The sequence below is a fragment of the Lipotes vexillifer genome, unplaced genomic scaffold (genome assembly GCF_000442215.2).
Source record: "Lipotes vexillifer unplaced genomic scaffold, Lipotes_vexillifer_v1.1 scaffold36, whole genome shotgun sequence".
NCBI classification, from domain to species: domain Eukaryota; kingdom Metazoa; phylum Chordata; class Mammalia; order Artiodactyla; family Lipotidae; genus Lipotes; species Lipotes vexillifer.
Window position 1 is genome coordinate 2,437,526 of NW_006792448.1, and position 20,183 is coordinate 2,457,708.

At 53.9% G+C, this 20,183-nt stretch overlaps 1 protein-coding gene across 3 annotated transcripts in view; it reads left to right on the top strand.

Annotated features, from left to right (window-relative positions):
• The first annotated feature begins 1,478 nt into the window (after window positions 1-1,478).
• The window catches only part of SMAD7 (SMAD family member 7), a 29,404-nt gene continuing 10,699 nt past the window's right edge, over window positions 1,479-20,183 (top strand). Inside the window, exons 1-4 of one of the 3 annotated variants that reach the window (XM_007465600.1) lie at window positions 1,540-2,152; window positions 3,052-3,054; window positions 3,521-3,574; window positions 9,098-9,172. In XM_007465600.1, the coding sequence (XP_007465662.1) occupies window positions 1,540-2,152; window positions 3,052-3,054; window positions 3,521-3,574; window positions 9,098-9,172 (745 nt within the window). Of the gene's footprint in view, window positions 2,153-3,051; window positions 3,055-3,520; window positions 3,575-9,097; window positions 9,173-20,183 lie in introns of all 3 variants that reach the window. The other 2 variants (XM_007465598.1, XM_007465599.1) reach the window with 2 other exon arrangements.

Genomic DNA, 20,183 nt, shown 5'->3' on the forward strand with positions numbered 1-20,183 from the left:
CGAGCCGCGCCAGCCGAGCCAGCCGGGCGCCGTGCTCGGTCCGCTCGCCGCGCCGGAGAGAGCTGCCCGAGACAGAGCCAGCCCGCCGGCGCCGAGCTTCCGAGCGCACGGCCCAGGAGCCCCTGAGTGCGGCGCGGCGAGCCCCCGGCGGCAGCAGAAGGACCCGAGCGCCAGGAGAGGGCGGGCGGGGGACAAGGAGGCTCCCGACCGCGACGAGGAGAGTCTCGGAGGAGAAGGCGGCGTGAGGGACACCGGGGCCTCCGGCCGCCGCAGCCGAGTCGGGGCGAGCAGCCCATACGGGGAGCCCCAGCGGCCGGCCGCGGCCAGGGGAGGGGGCGCCGGCGGGTCCCGCACTAGAGAGCAGAGGGCGGCCAGCGGCCCGCCGCGGCCGCCGCGCCGCCCTCCCCCGCGCTGTCAGCCCCGCGGGGCGCAGCCGCCGCCGCAGCATCTTCTGCCCCTGCGCCCCCGCCAGCTCCGAGGAAGTCCCCGCTGAGGACTGGGGCCCCCGGGAGCGCAAGAGGAAAGACCAGAGACTACCCTAAATCACCCAGATGCGAAGGATTGAAGCAGCCTAGCCAAAGCTTTCTGTGGATTAAAAAAATACGATTTTGTTGTTGTTGTTGTTGGCAGAAGAAAAGGAGAGGAAGACCAGCGGGGCTCTGCAAGGAAAAAAGGGGGATGTAACTCGTGGATACGTTTTTTCCACCCCTCAAACGTCTAGTTCTACTTTGTAAACATTTTCTTTTTTTAAACCCCAGGTCCAGCCGGACGCCCCCAGGCCTCCGGGGTGCGAGGAGGTGGTGTTTTTCATTTTGGGCTTTGCATGTTTGGTTCTTAGATTTTGAGAGAGCTTCCTTATTTCGCCAGACATCTCATGCGGGGTGAAGTCCACTCAGCCCCCTCCCTCGAGTCTTCGTGTGTACGGAATTCAAGGCGATCCGGTTACTAAGGATATAGAGGAAAAAAATAAATCGCGTGCCTGCTTTTTTTTTTTTTTAATTGCCAGCTTCTCCCCACCCCCAAATTAAGTTGCTTAGCAAGGGGGAAAGAGGCTTTTTCCTCCCTCCAGCAGCCCAGCCGAACGCCTTTCGTTTTTTGACCTCGCGGATCTTCCATGTAGGCAGCCGAGGCTGGCGAGCCCGACACTCGGGAGCCGCTGCGGGGGGGCCTCTTTTGGGGGAGGCGCCGACCGGGGTAGGCTTCGCCGCCCCCAGGGAAGCGGCGGCCGCGTTCCTCCGGGGTGCGCCGGGGCCCGAGAGCGGCGCACGGCGCGGGCCGCGAGGGGTGGGGCAGCCGGAGCGCAGGCCCCCGAGCCCCGGCGGGCGCCCCCGGGCCCCCGCGCGCGCCCCGGCCTCCGGGAGACTGGCGCATGCCACGGAGCGCCCCTCGGGCCGCCGCCGCTCCTGCCAGGGCCCCTGCTGCTGCTGCTGTCGCCTGCGCCTGCTGCCCCAACTCGGCACCCGACTTCTTCATGGTGTGCGGAGGTCATGTTCGCTCCTTAGCCGGCAAACGACTTTTCTCCTCGCCTCCTCGCCCCGCATGTTCAGGACCAAACGATCTGCGCTCGTCCGGCGTCTCTGGAGGAGCCGTGCGCCCGGCGGCGAGGACGAGGAGGAGGGCGCTGGGGGAGGCGGAGGAGGAGGCGACCTGCGGGGAGAAGGGGCGACGGACGGCCGGGCGCATGGGGCCGGTGGCGGCGGCGCAGGCAGGGCTGGCTGCTGCCTGGGCAAGGCGGTGCGAGGTGCCAAAGGTCACCACCATCCTCACCCCCCAGCCGCGGGCTCCGGCGCGGCCGGGGGCGCCGAGGCGGATCTGAAGGCGCTCACGCACTCGGTGCTCAAGAAACTGAAGGAACGGCAGCTGGAGCTGCTGCTCCAGGCCGTGGAGTCCCGCGGCGGTACGCGCACCGCGTGCCTCTTGCTGCCTGGCCGCCTGGACTGCAGGCTGGGCCTGGGGGCGCCCTCCGGCTCGCAACCCGCGCAGCCGCCCTCGTCCTATTCGCTCCCCCTCCTGCTGTGCAAAGTGTTCAGGTGGCCGGATCTCAGGCATTCCTCGGAAGTCAAGAGGCTGTGTTGCTGTGAATCTTACGGGAAGATCAACCCCGAGCTGGTGTGCTGCAACCCCCATCACCTTAGCCGACTCTGCGAACTAGGTAGGAAGTTGTTCTGCGCCCACCCTCCCCTCCTTCTGGCGCTCAGGTGGTGCAAGAAAAGCCCCGTTGGGCTGTGTGTTTGTGCAGCTACCTCGCCGGAGGGGAGTGTACATCTCCTCCTGGGAAGAGACGTGGGGGACAAGGGTCGAGAAGGGACTAGGGGAAACTGGAAAGGTATTCCCTGGGGGTTCCCTTCCACTTTTATTCTCTGTTGCCCCGGGACGCAGGGGAGGCTTTGGGCATTGCTCACGCACACACTCTACACACAGGGGGTTAAAGATTAGATGCCCTCATTTCCGGATTAGCCAAGGGGTGCAGAGAGAAGTGGGGGTCACGCCCCCCCCCCCCCCCCCCCCGCTCTGGGAAAGGCGTTGAGGTGTGTGGCCGAGTTGGATTCGGTCCAAGGCCGCCGAGGAAGGCTGGGAGAAGCAGTCGTAAAGGCTAGAGAGTAAGGCTCTCCTTTAGTAAATAAAGAGGGTCACGTCGGGCACAAGGGGCCGGGAGACTGCCCTGGCCGGCGCAGCTTTGGGTTTTGAGGCAAAGAGAGTTAGGATGGAAGGTCGCGCTGGATATCTGCTCTAAACTGTGCCACCCCAGGGTGAAAGAGAGCAAGCAGTCAGGAGAAGTTGGGTGCCCCCTGCTTTTTCCTTTCTTCCAGCACAGGAAAGCACAGTTACTGACTAGAATGGTCTGCCCCCAGCGCCTCCGTGAGGATGCTGCCCCTGGGGCCTGGGCTTCTCAGTTGAGACCCCAGCCGCCTCCTCTTTATCCTCCTGGCCTCCTCCATTCCCTTTTCTCTACGTCTTTGTGCGGGGGCGGGGTGCACCTCGGGCGCCCATAACTCCAAGTTCACCAGCGCTCTTGGGGTGCACCTCCCAGGTGGGCTGGCAAAGGGGAAGCCCGTGTTCCCCGCGCGGGTGCGGAGCGGAGCAGCGGTGGCGGAGGTGAATTGCAACCCTGGGGGACGGGTCGGGGCGGGGGGGGGGTGGGGTGGGGCGGTGGGAGTGGGGTGTGAAGTTCTGGGACGGGGAGGGGGCTTTGTGGCCCTGCAGCCCTGTGAAGTGAGCGGCCTCGGCCGAGCTGCGGCCGAGCCGGTGGTTTCCAGCCCGGCCGGCCGAGCGCCGCGGCGGCGGCGGCGGCGGCGGCGGCGGCCGCAGACGTGGAGGAGCGGAGCGCCGAGGCTGGCGCCAGGCGGCCTCTTTTGTTTATCTGACAGCTAAATATCAAGGCAATCACCGCCTCGCGGCCCTGCCTCCAACCCCCACAGCTAAGACAAACAGTTGGGCTAAAAGAATGCCTCTGTTATCATAAGTTTCTATCTCTTTCTCATGGCTCGGCCTTTATTTTCTCTTTCTTTTTTAATTCCAGAGTCTCCCCCTCCTCCTTACTCCAGATACCCGATGGATTTTCTCAAACCAACTGGTGAGTAGATGATTTTTAAAATATCCTTCCTATCTTAAGTTAGAAATGGAGTCTCTAGAACGCGGATGTGTATGCCTAGGCAGCGGCGTGGGGAGACGCTGGACTTTCCCCGAGGTTGTTATAGGTTGCCGATGTTGGAAGTTTGGTGGATTTTGTTGTGACTGGAGCTGGCGATAATGTGTGTGTGTGTGTGTGTGTGTGTGTGTGTATACATATAATCTTTTTGCAAAGATGTTTGTTTCCTAGATATTTCCATTTTGTTCCTTTTTTCATGTATTTGCACTCCATAACCCAAGTTGGCTCAGCTTTTAACACGTGGAATTTGATCCACGCCGAAGCATCTTGGGAGCCAAATAGGACAGGTTGATGGGCAACGTCGGAGACTTTGTGAGTGCCAGAAGTATCTCAGTGGGAAGAATGGATAACCCGATGGGGGAGGGAAGACAGTTTTAAAAGTGCTGAGACGGACCTTGGTTTGGAGCAAGAGATTAGAAAATTTAAGAAGTTAAAGTCCACAGCCCCCTCCTGGTTTTCTCGGAGTTCCTGGTGAGGGCTATAAAAGTTTCTAGCGGAGCTCTGCCTGCCTGGTGCTTTGTCACAGGCTGGCACGGGGCCAGGGCAGAAGCCCCCACTTGAGACTGGCACCACCTCAGTTGCGCTTGTCTGCATTCAACTTCTGGCTGGCAGTGCAGAGGTTGACAGTGCCAGGGGAGGAGGGTCTGAAAAACGGGGACTCGAGGGTGACAACTTCGATGGGCCCTTGTTTCCTGGAGCCCCTTCTTACAGCGGGAGGTTCGTTTGCTTGAAAGTATGGATTGTGACTTTTGTCTACACTGGTGCCTGACAAATGCAACGCTTTTGACATTTTTATTTTGCCAAGGTTCTGGGAGAAGGAAAAGTGAAGGGTTGGGCCCCATTTCCCTCTTGGAATTCTACAAGTCCTTCCGCCTCATGAGTTTTGGCTGTTGGGCCTTTCCCCCACTAATTAAAAGTCTTGCTGGGGCGTTGTCCAGAGTTAAATACTTTAATGAACGGTGTAAGAGAAGCCCATGCTCTCCAGCCAGCCCTCCCCAACTACACGATCCCTCCAGTCTCGGAAGGTGTTGCTGCTTGCCTGGTGCCTGTCTAGTAAGTGGCCTCCAAAGCATGTGATATTTTGCTTTCGATTTACAAAACACCAGATAAATAGTCATTAATGAGGAGATAAGCAGCTCTGTATTTGTAACAAATGTTAACTGGAATTACCAAGCTCTGTTTTCTCCAAGAATGTAAGTTGACTGGGTTTTTGGCATCAATACTCAAGAATTCTTTTATGAGCTTAGTTCTCCAAGGGGCTCTCTCTGTCCTGTTTTTGTTTTCCCTTCCATAGTCTTCAAATTTGGAGGTTTTCCTTAAAAGTGAGAAAGAGGGAGGCCAGTTACCTTGGCCCCAGGGGTAAAGAAGACGAGGGCGAAGTGTTCTGAGAAATTTCCTAAAGTCCTAGGAAAGAAGGACCACATTCTCTTGGGTTTCCTGCAGAGATACCTGGACAGATCTGTTCACCGGATTCAAGCAGTCACCCTCTCAGGCCAGGACCTCATTTTCAGTGAGTGGAGTGATATATTTATTCATTAGCAAGTGTTGACATTAGGTAGCAAAATGTGTGCAAACAGAGAAGCCACAAAGACAGGAATGTGCCATTTCCAAGGGGGAGAAAAGTTCTCCAGATCAGCCAATAGGAAGTGATTAACCTGCCAATCGGAAACTCACAGCTTGGTTACTCACCCAAAACGTTTCTGTAAAACAAAACCAAAAAAAAAAAAAAAAAAACCCCAAAAAACACTCCAAAGCAAAAATCTAACCCTCCTCTCCCCCGGCCAAACCAGAAAACCCCAAAACAACAACAAAAAAAAGGAGTGAAAAACATCACCTTTGTGTAAGGATATGAGGGTGCTAACCGGCGAAGCCCCTGTGGTGGGAATCTCCTGACTCCCTGGAGGGCAGCCAGGGCTGGGCCTGGTTTTGCTGGCTGCTGTAGCCAGAGATGTTGAGGTCAGACGCACAGATGGGATGCTGCCCCAGGTTTTTCTCTCTGCCTTGCACATGGGGGAGAGTATTTGGCTGGGGAACTTAGATCAGCTGCTTACATTCTTAAGTTTCTAAGTCGTAGGTTGCATTTTTAGTCTTGGGTTACTAGGTGAGAACCAGCCATAAGGTTTTTACGGTGGACAGCTATTAAAATCCTAACCAGTTGCACAACTAAGGGAATCTCTTCTGTGAAGTCTCCAGCTTGGGCAGAGGCGGTGGGAAGAGGCTGGGGCCTGGTCCCCCTGCAGCCTTGGAGGAATGCTCGGGCTGAAAGTTGGGAGCTCCATTTTGTTATGGTTCAAGCCATTCCACTGCAGCCTCTGGCATGGCCTGACTAGGTAGGCCTGGGTACTCTCTGGTTCGAAGTCAGCAGGATCTTCTGGGAAGGAGTGTTAGACATGGCTGGATGTAGGAGTAGGGTGGCTGTGACTTGAGGCTCTCAGAAATCAGGACACCCCCCCTACCCCCAGCCCCATCACACCAGGAGTTAAGAGCAGGCTGTTAGAATGAGATCTCAGTTTATGGAGTGGGGATGCTGGGAGGGATTGCTCTGTAGGCTCTGCTTCCTGTGTCCTCTGTATCTGAAGGTCTGAAAGATTTGAAGAATGGCTTGGCAGGGAGGGGATGTTGCTGGGTACACCTACTTGCTTGGGCTGGGGATCCAGGTGACCATTGGCAGATCGAGCCTCCAAAGCCTAGTTGAGAAGTCTGGGAGCTAGTCCTGCATTTATTTACCTTTTAACTCAGGCCACTCTTAACTTTTCCAGGCCTGGTTTTAAACCCACGTGATCAAGGAGTTAGGTTAGGTGATTCATTCATTCACTCATTTATTGGGTCACTCATTCAGTCATTCTGCATACCTGATGTGCCTGCCTAAAATGCATGGAAGATTCCAATGCATTGGTTAGTGCTTCTGTAACCTGGGTTGTGGATTGGGGCAGAGCTGGGGTTATAATGGTGGTGGTCGAGGCTCCTCTGTCCCAGACAGTAGGTACTTAGGTAGCTCAGAACTAAGTTGACGAGAATATCCTGGCTGTCTGGAAACCATTCTCTGAGTGAGAGAAGTGGGGTCCCCAGCTCTGTCACCTTGTACCCTTTGCAGCAGCTCATTCCTTGGCTCTTCCCAGGCATGCATCTTTGAAAGCTCTCCTACTGCTGGGAGAGGGGAATGAGGCTCCCACAAAACCCAGCACTCACTGGGTGCTCGGTAGTGTTTAGCGGCAGAGAAGATCCAGGAGTAGCCTAGAGTTTCTGAGTGTACCAGCCTGGGCTCTGGGGAGCAGACGGCAAGGCAATAGCTGAGAACCCTGCCTTCGGAGAGCAGAGCCTTTTTGTGGGTGAGAGACGGAGCTGTGGCCCCTTTGACTTATACTAACTTGTCAGGAGCTTGAGGCCAGTCTGGATGCTGAAGGCTGTCTCAGCCCAACTACCTTCAGGGAAGAGAGTGAGGACGTGGCCTACCTTGGGAGGGAGAGGGCTGAACCCTTGGGTATGGTCCAGCTCACTGGGTGGCCCCTTGGACTACCCTGTGATGCCTCAGTTTACCTGGGTACGTGTCAAACAGGTATACCTTGCTACTTAATTAATGTTTGCAAATCCCTTCTGAGATCAAAGGCGCTGCACAAAGGGCAGAGCACCATTTCATAGAAATGCTTGTGGTTGCCAGTGTGCAGCTGGCTTAACCTTTGATCTGAGACAGGCTGACAGCCCTGAATGTGGTCCCAGCTCTGCCCCGAGATGTGGGCTCTTCCTTTGAAACACACCTTGTGCCTGGGATTCAGCCAGCCAGAGCTGGTGGGGGAGGGAGGGAGTGGCCGCGGGTAAGTCATCATGGGGGTGTCTTCCCTTTGCGGGGTAGGTAGAAGCCAATCTCCAGCATAGTGAAGGCCATCGAAGTGGTTTAGAAAGTGCAGGCTATACACTCTTTAACCAGCAACTCCATTTCCTGCCTGCCCCTATTGTTTTCCATTTGATTAAGTGTATCCTGTAAAACTGTATATTCCTGTTAGGAATCAAGCTTTACCCTGATACAGTGAAATTCCCCCACACAGTCTTTTCTCTCTCCCCTGCCCGTTGCTGCCACTCCTCTGCTTCCTCCTTCCCTGTTTAGAAGAATTCTTGAAAAGTTGTTCTTCCAGCATGAGAGAGAATGCAAGAGAGGGTATTAGAGAGAGGACCTCAGAGTTGAGTGGCCCAGCCCCTCCCCCCTTTTACCAGGCACTGGAGACAGCTGCTGGGCCCCTAGAGAGCTCTGTGGCTACCTGCCCCTGGACTACTCTTTCACTTGGCTTCCTATTCGCCCTCTCTGGCCAAGTGTTTCCAGGGGGAAACTGGTAACGCACCCCCCCAGGGACATCCTGCTAGTGGCCTGGGGTGGAGGGACTGGAATTTGCACCATCTGACCCGGTGTTTTTACTTTGGAGCTGGGACGCTCCTTTCCTGAGCCGGCCTTTCTCTATGGATTTCAGTAAGTTTGGCATTGGCAATGGTGCATGATATGCTTATGGGGTCTTGTGTATTTTTGTTTCGTGGGACTAATTCGTTGTGGCTCGTGGCCATTATTTTTTGTTTTAATTGCTTGGAGGGAGGTTGATAAGTCTATATATTTCTCATCTGGAATTGGCATTATCCTCATGAACATTTAGGTCACTGTGCTGAGCACCTGAGGGTGCTAGTCTAGGAGGTTATAGTCTGGTTCAGGCAGACAGGATCTGAAGGTAAAAAATCAATAAAGACAGCCGAAGGAAATTACAGGTACTGGGTGCCAGAAAGGTTTTACAGGAACTGAGGCAGGGAGCCTTGCAGGCCTGGGGTTGCCTGGGAGGCTTTCCGGAGATGGGGAGTTTGGATTAGGGAGCCTTGCTGAAAATGTTCTCTGTTGTCCTGATGTGGCGTGAGGCGTTGTTCACGCAGGTGTGTACATGAGTAAAATTCATTTCATCGAGTTGCACTTGAGATTTGTATTTTTTTTATACTTATCATACCTCCGTTGAAAAGAAAGAAGTCCCTTCAGCCCAACACCAGTTCTTCCTAAAGAACTGGGAAGTCTGTCTTTAAGAAGATGAGAGTGGCAGCGAGGCCACTGGATCCAAGCAGAGAGGCCATGCTTTGGGAAAAGATGGTGGAGAGACAGCAGCCTCGGTTGAGAGGAACCGGGCGTCCTTTGACCTTGGGAACTACCTGGTTTCCTCAATGGGGGGACTTTCAGTAAAAGAGAAATTCCAGCCAGTCTGTCTTGACTAATGATTAACTGGCCGCCCGGAGCCCAGACGGGTGACAGGGTGCTGTGGTCTGTCTTATGATGGGTAGCGAAGCCTGAGCAGCCCATTAATAATCAGCATCGCGGCCGGGAGTCACCCGTTTGGAATGTGTGGTTTCTCTTTAATGCTGTTTAGAATGTGCTTAAAAATTAATCTTGGTGTTTTTATTTATTTATTTCTCTCTTCATATCCACAGCAGACTGTCCAGATGCTGTGCCTTCCTCCGCTGAAACTGGGGGAACGAATTATCTGGCCCCTGGGGGGCTTTCAGGTGAGCTGCTTTCTCTTACTTTCTTGGCAATTCGAAGACCTCCTGAAATGACTGGAGACTGGAGGAATGGAGGTGGCCTTCTGCCACCCCAGCTGGTCTGGAATTAATTCTCACTTTTATGTGCATGAAACTGGATGTATCCGTGATGACTCTGTTGCCCTTCAGCTCGTCCTTCTGGGCCATAGATCTGGAAGTGGGGGCCAGCCGGCGGGCTGGTGTTGGGCCATGTTTCGTGGTTATTGTTAAGCAGCTCCCGACTTGAGGGGCTTCCACTTGGTGACTTTGGTGTCATTAGTTCACGGGTTTAAGCCCTTTTTTGCTCTCACTCTCAGTGCATCCGGTGCCTTGAAGGGAATGGATCCACCTTTTGGGAACTTGTGGAAGACAGATCCCAAGTGTAGGATGGGAGTTTAGAGTAGATGTGGCCTCGATGCTTCTTTGCAAATCCTGCTTCCCAGTCCAGCTTCGTGCAGGAGTCTGCAGTGCATGGTGGGGATGGAAGGGCCAGGGTGGGGACACTGCCGACAGTAGGTGCTAATACTGTTACCCAGCAGGGAAGGTGTCCCTCAGGGCCCACAGGTGTGAGCAGGGGCCTGGACTCCCAGGCTGGAGAGTTATGGAATTGGGTGAGGGGCACTGGGGAGCCTAAACATCATTGTCCCTGAGAGACAGGAGAAGAGAGTGATAAACTTGGAGAAACTCATTAGCAATGTAAGTGGGAGACATTTCCATTTTGTTCTAAATATGTCCTGTTTCCCACCTGTTTTTCCCACCCCAGTATGCCATCACTGGATTTTTCTAAGAACTAGCTAAAACAAGAGGGAAAGTAATCCAGGAAAAAAAGAAAAGAAAAGAAAAGAAAAGAAAATCCAGCAGAGTTCTGGGCATTGGCCCTTGGGACATTGGTGTAGGATCATGGCAACTCCGATGGAAGCTATAAAACCGTCTTTGGGGCTTCCCTGGTGGCGCAGTGGTTGAGAAGTCCGCCTGCCGATGCAGGGGACGCGGGATCGTGCCCTGGTCTGGGAAGATCCCACGTGCCGCCGAGCGGCTGGGCCCGTGAGCCATGGCCGCTGAGCCTGTGCGTCCGGAGCCTGTGCTCCGCAACGGGAGAGGTCACAACAGTGAGGCCCGTGTACTGCAAAAAAAAAAAAACCCAACAACTGTCTTTGGGGGGGACCATGGTGCACCCTCTTTTGTGACTTTTAACCGGTCAGGTGTCGCTCAACCTCGGCTCGGTTCATCCTAGCCAGTTCCCTCTGCAGGAATTGAGCTTGCTGAGAATGTCTTCAGGGAGACCCTTGTTTGTTTTGATTTCAGTGCAGTATATACTCTGGCTGTTATCAGAGACAGAGGATATTGTTTACTCAAAGCTCCTAATGAGAGCTGAGCAGGAAAAAAGAGGGACCCAGAAAGGGCAGGGGCTTGGGGTGAGAATGGGAGTGGACCATGGCGGTGGAGGAGGGAAGAACATACCGGGACATGAGAGCTGTGTCTTTTCTGCTTTCTAAGGCTGAGAGAGTTCCGGAAAGAAAGAAAGCCAAGGAGAGGAAAGGGTCTGGGCAAAATAGCACGCTCAGGATGTTGTTAGAGGGTTTTATTTTTTAGATTCTGAATGTGCAGGGAGGAGTCCCAACCCCTCTGAACCACATGAAACAAGCAAGGGAAGTGGTAGCTTTTGAAAGGGGGCTTTTCGGAAGGTTTGTCTTATTGATAACATCTTGTCTGCCTCCTCTGCTGGAGGAAGTAACGATACCCGCCTGAGCCATCAGCCTCCTTACCCGGCCCCCCAGAGCCAAAAGTGTGACAGTGCAGCCCTTTCTGAGACGGGTGGGCTTCCAAGAGTTTTTCTAGTCCTAGAAAGAAACTGGGGGTAAAGCAATGATGAACTCCTCCCCTACCCCCAAAGTAACTGCAGCCATTTCGATGAATGAGGAGCTGCTAGGAAGGAGTGCTTGTCTCTGAAGGGATAGCGTCGTTCAACAAAACTGCCAGAAGAAAAAAACGTGACGGGGGGCTCCACATGAAAAGAGCATTTGTTTTGAATTTTAGCTCTTGATTTACTAATTCCCAAGGCTTCAAAGTTTCAACTCTTTCCTCTTTCCGTTCAGAGTCGGGAGTAGTTTATTAAAAATGTGCCGTGGGGGGAAGTTGAAGAAACCGTTTCTTGGGTTGGTGCCAGTGGTTTGGGGGTGTCTGGAGGGGAGGCGATAGGCCCTGAGAAAACCCAGGGCTCCACCCTCTGCCGCGAGACGGCCCCCCCAAAAGATGGTGGTGGTGGCTCGAGTCCAGGGTGGAGGGTTTTGCAAATGGAGAAAGCCCAAACCTCCTTTCCAAGAAGTTGATCTTTCCATGGGGCTGGGGGGTGGAGGTGGCCGAGGCCGGGGTGTGTCTGCCTGGCGTAGGATGAAGCCGGTGGGGGGCTGTGGTGGCTGAAGGGGGCTGGGCCGTGGAGGGGAGGGAGGCTGGAGCGGGGAGCCTGCTGTGGCGAGCGCCAGGCCAAGTGGGCATCACGGCGGGGAGCGGGGAAGGTGCCCACAGGGCTCTGCCCCCGCCTCCCCCCTGGAAATCACCTCTCTGAGTGTCTCTTTCACGGGCCCTGTGTGCTGTTTTCCTTCCTGTCCTGGCCGAGATCGGGCTTAATGAATGGGGCTCAGTTTAGGGTGGGAGGAAGGTCGGCAGCGGGAGCCAGGGCTTGGTTCTCTTGGCAAGGGAAGAAGGGAAAGAAAAAAACAGCCGAATGTGAAAATGTGGTGCCTCGGGGGTGGGGGTGAGGGTGTGCTTGAAGGCACGCCCCTCGCCCCTCCCGAGATGCCGGGGTGACTCCAAGGCTGGCCCTTCCCTTTCCTGCGAGGAAGGGGAGTGGGTGGGTAGGAGCGCTGGGAGCCAGCCCGCTGGCTGCAGGTTGGAATTCCAGCCTTGCAGCGTGGGGCTGGCCGGGGAGACGACAGGCCAGGCCTCTGGGACTCGCAGTGAAACGGACCCCACCCCTGCAAGTTTCCTCAGTCTGGGAAAACGGCACATTTTTAGAAGGCTGTGACTCGGTTCCAGGAGATTGTACTTTCATTTCTGACAGCCGGCTCTCGGAGACAGATGGATTGCTTGGTGCCTGGTTGTGTGTGTGTGCATGTGTGTGTGTGTGCGCGCGCGCGCGCACGCGTGTACGCGTGCTACAGACCTACAGATAGACACGTGCACAGACACATGAGCGGGCAGGCGCTGGGATAGGCCTGGGTCCCTCTCACAGGGGCTAGGTGGACCTCAGAGACGGTTTCTCCGTGAGGATATGTGCTCTGGGCCCGGGGAGTGTTTGGTTTGGTTCTGAATTGTGATCTGGGTATGGTGCTTTTGGAAAGGCGTGTAGGACAAACCCTTGTTGCTGGCATGTATCCTGGCTCAAGAATACCCACCTGGGAGAGGTCTTACGTAGATGGGAAGCTTCTAGGTTCAGCTCGGTGGTGGAAGTGGAAAGGATTTGCTCCCAGAGCTTTCACTGTGTCACTGGTAATTAAAAGCATGTGTTCGAAGCTGTCATCTTTGCAGCCTCCATCTGGAGTTTCTAGAGGGGAGCTTTCATTTAGCTTGTCTGCTGTCCTGATTTGGGGTAGTGGGGTGGGGTGGGAGGGGTTTGAAGAAATACCACCTCACGTGTGAATTCCAGGTTATTCAGCTGCAGACCAAGCCTCTTCCTTTGTATATTGGTGTCTAAAGTTGGTTGGGCCTCAGACATATGGGCCTCGCTGGTTAAGGCAGGGATTAGAGGCCAGCATCATTTGTAGTCATTTTTTAAAAAATTATTTATTTATTTTTGGCTATGTTGGGTCTTCGTTGCTGCACGCAGGCTTTCTCTAGTTGTGGCGAGTGGGGGGCTACTCTTTGTTGTGGTGCGTGGGCTTCTCATTGCAGTGGCTTCTCTTGTTGCAGAGCACAGGCTCTAGGCATGCAGGCTTCGGTAGTTGTGGCACGCGGGCTCAGTAGTTGTGGCTCACGGGCTCTAGAGCACAGGCTCAGTACTTGTGGTGCACGGGCTTAGTTGCTTCGTGGCATGTGGGATCTTCCCAGACCAGAGATGGAACCTGTGTCCCCTGCGTTGGCAGGCAGATTCTTCTCCACTGCACCGCCAGGGAAGCCCCCATTTGTAGTCACTTAAACTTCAAAAGAGGTGCCAGCCTGGATTTCAGGGAGGGAGCTGGGAGGCAGTGGAGGTGTAGTACCGATGTCTCTGGGGGAGGGTGTTGAGGAACCCATCTCTTGGCTGTACAAAATCATGCTTATTGGAGAGACACCGTCCCACCAACCCGAGGGAGGCCAGCTCCTTTGCTAAGGTCTTCGGATCCGTGTCTTGCTTCTAGCTCCTGGGTGATGGGAATGTCCTTAGGTCAGCATCCATTCCAGGAAAGGTTCTTTCCTCTTCTTTAATCTCTGCTTGGTGTCTATGAGAGCCTCAGAGGAGAGTCTTCAAAAACACCTGCATAATCTGAAAATGTGGTCCTGGCTCAGTCCACAGTCAACTTGGGCTCAAACCAAGTAGCTTAGGAAAGAGGGCCCCATCCTGTTTTTAAGGAAAGTTATTCAGCTGCGTTTGTTGTCTGGTTGGGAATGGTGATGGCAAACTGGGAATCTCTCCTCGGGTGCCTATTGCTGTGTTTTTATGTCTCTCCTTCCCGTGCCTGGGAACAAGCAGATTGTGGTTTCGCTGGAGTCTCTAATGCCATGGGGGTGGGAGTGGATTGAGTTCATCCAAGTGGCCTTGAGCATGGGCTTGTGGGGAGTCAGAAGGACCAGCACATGTAACCATGAGCGAGCTCCTTACCTATCCTCTCCCCTTCCTTCAGGCCACTGTGCGGAGTGACAGTCTGAATCTCTAGGGACCCATATGTCCCTAAATGCCAGGCTGACGACTCAATCCCTGGCTGGCTCACCTGGTGCACACCCACTCCCCAGTGAAGACCAGTCAGGGACAGCAGCTCAGGCTGTTTGCCTCTTCTGCAAGGCTTGAGGTCAGGCACTCAACCCCGGAGAAGGGCTCACTGTTAAAACCCCTTTTATCCTGGAAAGAACGGGGCAGTCAGGCAGGGGTTAAATGCAGGTGACAGCATTTAAAGTCTCTGGAGCAAATTGGGGCTGCTCTGCCAGCCAGGGTAGTTGTGGCACGCGGGCTCAGTAGTTGTGGCTCACGGGCTCTAGAGCACAGGCTCAGTACTTGTGGTGCACGGGCTTAGTTGCTTCGTGGCATGTGGGATCTTCCCAGACCAGAGATGGAACCTGTGTCCCCTGCGTTGGCAGGCAGATTCTTCTCCACTGCACCGCCAGGGAAGCCCCCATTTGTAGTCACTTAAACTTCAAAAGAGGTGCCAGCCTGGATTTCAGGGAGGGAGCTGGGAGGCAGTGGAGGTGTAGTACCGATGTCTCTGGGGGAGGGTGTTGAGGAACCCATCTCTTGGCTGTACAAAATCATGCTTATTGGAGAGACACCGTCCCACCAACCCGAGGGAGGCCAGCTCCTTTGCTAAGGTCTTCGGATCCGTGTCTTGCTTCTAGCTCCTGGGTGATGGGAATGTCCTTAGGTCAGCATCCATTCCAGGAAAGGTTCTTTCCTCTTCTTTAATCTCTGCTTGGTGTCTATGAGAGCCTCAGAGGAGAGTCTTCAAAAACACCTGCATAATCTGAAAATGTGGTCCTGGCTCAGTCCACAGTCAACTTGGGCTCAAACCAAGTAGCTTAGGAAAGAGTGCCCCATCCTGTTTTTAAGGAAAGTTATTCAGCTGCGTTTGTTGTCTGGTTGGGAATGGTGATGGCAAACTGGGAATCTCTCCTCGGGTGCCTATTGCTGTGTTTTTATGTCTCTCCTTCCCGTGCCTGGGAACAAGCAGATTGTGGTTTCGCTGGAGTCTCTAATGCCATGGGGGTGGGAGTGGATTGAGTTCATCCAAGTGGCCTTGAGCATGGGCTTGTGGGGAGTCAGAAGGACCAGCACATGTAACCATGAGCGAGCTCCTTACCTATCCTCTCCCCTTCCTTCAGGCCACTGTGCGGAGTGACAGTCTGAATCTCTAGGGACCCATATGTCCCTAAATGCCAGGCTGACGACTCAATCCCTGGCTGGCTCACCTGGTGCACACCCACTCCCCAGTGAAGACCAGTCAGGGACAGCAGCTCAGGCTGTTTGCCTCTTCTGCAAGGCTTGAGGTCAGGCACTCAACCCCGGAGAAGGGCTCACTGTTAAAACCCCTTTTATCCTGGAAAGAACGGGGCAGTCAGGCAGGGGTTAAATGCAGGTGACAGCATTTAAAGTCTCTGGAGCAAATTGGGGCTGCTCTGCCAGCCAGACTACATGAGCCACTGCCTCATGCACCCCGTCCCTGAAGCAGAGCAGGGCTGGCCCGCGAAGGGGCAGGGGCCAGGTGAGGGTCAGGTTCCGGTGTAGCTCTTGGCCACTGTCTTGGGGCACTAACACCCTCTCCCCAGGGAGGCTTTTTCTTAGCAGAGCCCAGCAGTAGCTGCGTGGACTTCTGGACCTGTGGCCCAGAGCTAGGGGGGCAGTGAAAAGGGAGGGAATGCCAAAGGGTTCCTGATCAAGTTTGGCTCCCTTTGCTGCTTTATCGCCGCTGTTACTGTCCCGTGACACTGCTCCTACAGTGCTGTGATCGCCGGGCCACTTCACAGCAGGTGTCTTAACCTGGTGGGAGAAAAAAAGGCGCAGGGTGGTGGTCCCCAGACTTGTCTGCACATCGGGACCCCTGGGAGCTTCCAAATCACAGTCTGTTGGTAGGATCCCAGCATCAGTATTTTTTGAGGCTTCCCAGATGATTTCAAGGTGCAGACAAGTTGGGGAGCTCCTGGTGTAAGGGGTAAAAGGGTCTGTGTTCCTGAGGGGGAGTATCTTTTTTTTTTTTTTTTTTTTTTTTGGTGGAGAGTATCTTTGGTGGCTTCTCTTGGTGGCTGTGCAGGTTTTCTGTGATTCTGCCTGTGCTCCTCTAGGGAAGAATTCGAGTACCTTGCTTGTTGAGAGTCTTCTCAACTAAGACTTTCACTCGATTGTAGAAACTTGACAAGGTGTGTCAACTCTGCCTCTTCCTCCCATTGGTTTTGTTGTAGGTGGATGACATGGTAAAAGTGACCCATGGGACAGGGTTTCCTTTCAGGGTGATGAAGATGTTCTGGAACTAGGTAGTGGTGATGGTTGCTCAGCTCTGCGAATGCTCTCAATGTCACTAATGGTAAATGTTGTGTTATGCATATCTTGCCACAGTTTTAAAAAGTAGTGACCTGTGGTAGCTTTTAAATGCAAGCAGGTATTTAGATATTCAGTAAAAAACACTGGCTCTGGAGAATGAAAATGGAGACTTCAGTTAGGTGCCTGAGATCTGTAGATAGACACTTGTTTCCAGAGCAGCTCTGAGGTCTCCAGGGATGGGCCCACAGTCACGGGCCTGTCTCCGTGATTTTTCAACCTTTTCTTTTCCATCCTGGTTGCAGAAAGGAGAGACAGGAAAGTTCCCTGTGGCTCATTTTCCGAGGCTGACCTTTCTGCAGGGGAAGTGAGCGCCCTTGCTCCTTCTCTGCCCCAGATGCTGTTTTTCTCTGGGCAGCCCGGGGACTGGTAACCAGCCACGTAGGGGCGGTCTCCCAAAGCCTGGAGTCGTCCTGACCCACCCTGCTGAGTGATCGGCCCCCTCCTCTGGTCCTGCTGCCTAAGACCCTGGTTCATGTGACAGCTTCACCGAGGTTATAGGGCTGCAGAGTAGAGGAGGCTGGTGACTCGCCCGGGAGCCCTCCCTTTGCAGGAGCCTTGTGAAAGGATACTGTACAGCGTGGCCACTGGGAGGTCACCACTGGCCCTACCATCTCTCTCGCTCAGTACTGAATGGCTAGCCCAGTCTGGCTGTGTGCCTACTGTCACAGACAGGCTTCCTCTCCGGGCTATTTTCAGCGGGAAGATATTATTAACTGCTGAGGCACAGTTCTCAATTTAGTGGCTAACACACCAAGAAAGGAACATTCCCTTGGTGGCGGCAACTCTACCTAAACACGGTGGCTCATTGGGGATGATGCCCCCAGCCCCCTTCGCTTCTCCCCACGGGGGTCTGTGCCCCTAGCCCACTTTCTGGGGCGGCTGTGACTGAAGATTCAGTGTCTACCATAGAGAGAATGAGGCTTTTTCTTAAAGCCAGCTCATTAAAGGTGTAGGCGATGATAGCGTTTATATTCTAAAATGGGGAGATTTTGTGACAGGGATGGGGCACTGGATGGAAAAAGGAACTTTCTGTGGAGTTTAGGACAGCTGTTTAAAACAGGGTGATAACTTTCACCTTGTAAGTGAACAGGAAGTATTGGGACAAGACAGGAAATTGCATCATTCCTTTTATGAGAAGAACTCCAGAAAAAAAGTTGTTCGTGAAAGGTAATGGCTGTGAGGAGGCCGGCCCGGTTTTGTTTTGTTTTGTTTTTTTCCCCCTTCTTTCCTTCCACGCCCATGAGAACTTCTGGGCCATTTTCTTTAAGAAAGAGGCTGTTTGAGAACTTTATGTTATTTTTATTATTTAAAAAAATATTTTACCAGAAGGGTCACATTCAGTTGAAATGTTAACTGCAGCCTTATTTCCCAGTATACTAAAGAATCTTTCATGAGTGTTTCAGCTTCCTTCCCCAAATGGTGAGGCCAAGCAGCTCTTGGCTGGAAGTGAATTTTGGTTTGGCTGCACAGTCTTCCGACACTGAGCCCCACCCAGTGTCATTAGCTCAGTTTTAACTTCCAAAAAAAAAAAAAAAAATCTCATTTTTTTGGGGGGAGGGGTGGGTGGGAATTTACGGATACCCTTAGCCTGTTCACCCCAGCCTGACCTTCCCCTAACCAAGGTGCCTGGCATTTGGCAGGCTGGGGCTGCCTTTATTTACTAGCAGTGGGCCTCATTTTGCCCAAGGAGTCCCGTCCCTCCTTTAGCTTCCTGACTGCCTATCGCTAGGACTCTGGTGAGCAAAGAGGTGACAGAGGACAGCTCCCCTGGTACAGCTGTGCTTTGCCCTGGGGGATGGGGGTAACTCAGTCACCCAGAAGCTTCCCCCTTTAGAAAGAGAGCTTGTGCAGTCCCACAGTGATGTGCAGAAGGTGGTATTGTGCTGGGTGTGAAAACAGTTTTCATTTATTCATCTCTGGGTTTCTAAGTCCCCTCTTGGACGATGTCACTGTTCTCCTAACATGGGACAGTGCCCCGACCCGGGCTGTCAAGGAGCCATCTTTAGGATGGAGACCAGAAAGAAAGAGATCTGTGTGTGGCTGGCTTGCTCCCCATTTCCCTCCAACCCCCAGCTTTTTTCCTTAGTGGGCTTTGTTTTGTTTTCGTAACACAACAAGAGCCCTGGGGTGTGTAAAAGCATTGTTGAACATTCGGTGAGGCTAACTTGTCCAAACAGAGGAGGACGCCAAGGCAGAATGCTGTGGGCAGGTGGTGAGCCCAGAGGTTGCCTGGCCGGCGCCTGGCTTGGAAACACCTCCCGGGATCAGCCGCAGCTGGCTGGGAAGTAGCTGAGGACAGGGGCTCTTTTCCCGCCTCCACAGGGAGCCTGGGGCCAGGCCTAGGCCTTTCTGGCTGACCCCTGCCTGGAAGGCACGCTCCGCTCCCAGGTGGGTTCTCACGGGCCTCGCTCTGCCAGGTGTAAAGCTGGGGCCTGGGGGGCGGTGGTGGTGCAGCTGCTTTGGGAGAAGCCCGTGCGTCCCTGTGGTCCAATCATTTGGCGATTATTTATTGAGCACCTACTATGTGCCACGCTTTGCCAGGCATGGAGGATGTAGTTCTTGGACTCTGCAGATGTAATGGTCTGTCTGAAGGTGCTATGGGGTCAGTGAGATGGAGGGTCCTTGAACAGGATTTGGCTCTGTCTGGAGTCAGGCACGGGGCAGCTTCTCAGCCGTGGGGTGAGGTGTTGTAAGACACGGGGGAGGTGCAGGGATGGGCCCCTGGGGAGATTGTTTGAGGGCGCAGGGTGCAGGGCGGGCACAGCTTCTCTGCTTCGGTTGTGTGGTCTCTTGAGAGTTGAGATAAAGCAAAGCTTGTGGATAAACAGAGGTCTGCCTCCTCTGAGTTCTGTTTCTATTCCCGGCCCCCCACTTGTTGATTGTGAGATAAGAGCTGCAACAGCAGGAGGTAGGGTTATAATCCAGACCCTGGTGGTACCTGGGAGCCCAGTGGAGTGGAGGTGACCAGCCAGGGGCAGGGCGGGGGTGGCGTGGGCATCTGGAATGTTAGCATTTATGTCTTTACAGCCACAGGGGAGGTGGGACATTTTCAAAGCCCAGGACTTGGACTTTTTTTATAATTCCGGTGGGCTTGATTCCCATGAGGACCATCTGGGGATGCAACACTTGCTTTTTAATTTAAAATCTGATGGTCAAGTTCATTTCTGAGGTCCCAGCCAGTGTGTGAAGCTCTGGTCCGCCTGTGGGTGGGTTTACGCGAGGTAATCTAATACCCAGTTACCAAGGGGTTTCATTTTCACTGCGCATCCTGCGCCAGGCCGATCCCCCGAAGCCTACTGGTGGCTCCGTTCACTCGGAGCTCACTGATTTAATTAATCATCCTTGCTCCTGTGGAGTCGGGAGAGCTCTTTTGGCCTTTGGTTTGATCCAGGGCAGTAAGGGAAGAACTGAGTTCAACTCCAGTTTTCATTTCCTCTTGCAAAATGGGGAGTTTCTGTCATTCAGACGCAAGCACTCAGATCACCGGGCCAGGGACTGTTGGTGTCTCTCGTGTTTGCTCATTTCTGTGTTGCCTTTTACTTTTTAACTTGGGGTGGACGTTCAACAGGAACAAAAAGAGACAACACCAAGGGCTTCCCTGGTGGCGCAGTGGTTGAGAGTCCGCCTGCCGAGGCAGGGGACACGGGTTCGTGCCTCGGTCCGGGAAGATCCCACATGCCGTGGAGCGGCTGGGCCCGTGAGCCATGGCTGCTGAGTCGACAGTGAGAGGCCCTCTGGACAGCAAAAAAAAAAAAAAAAAAAAAAAAAAAAAAA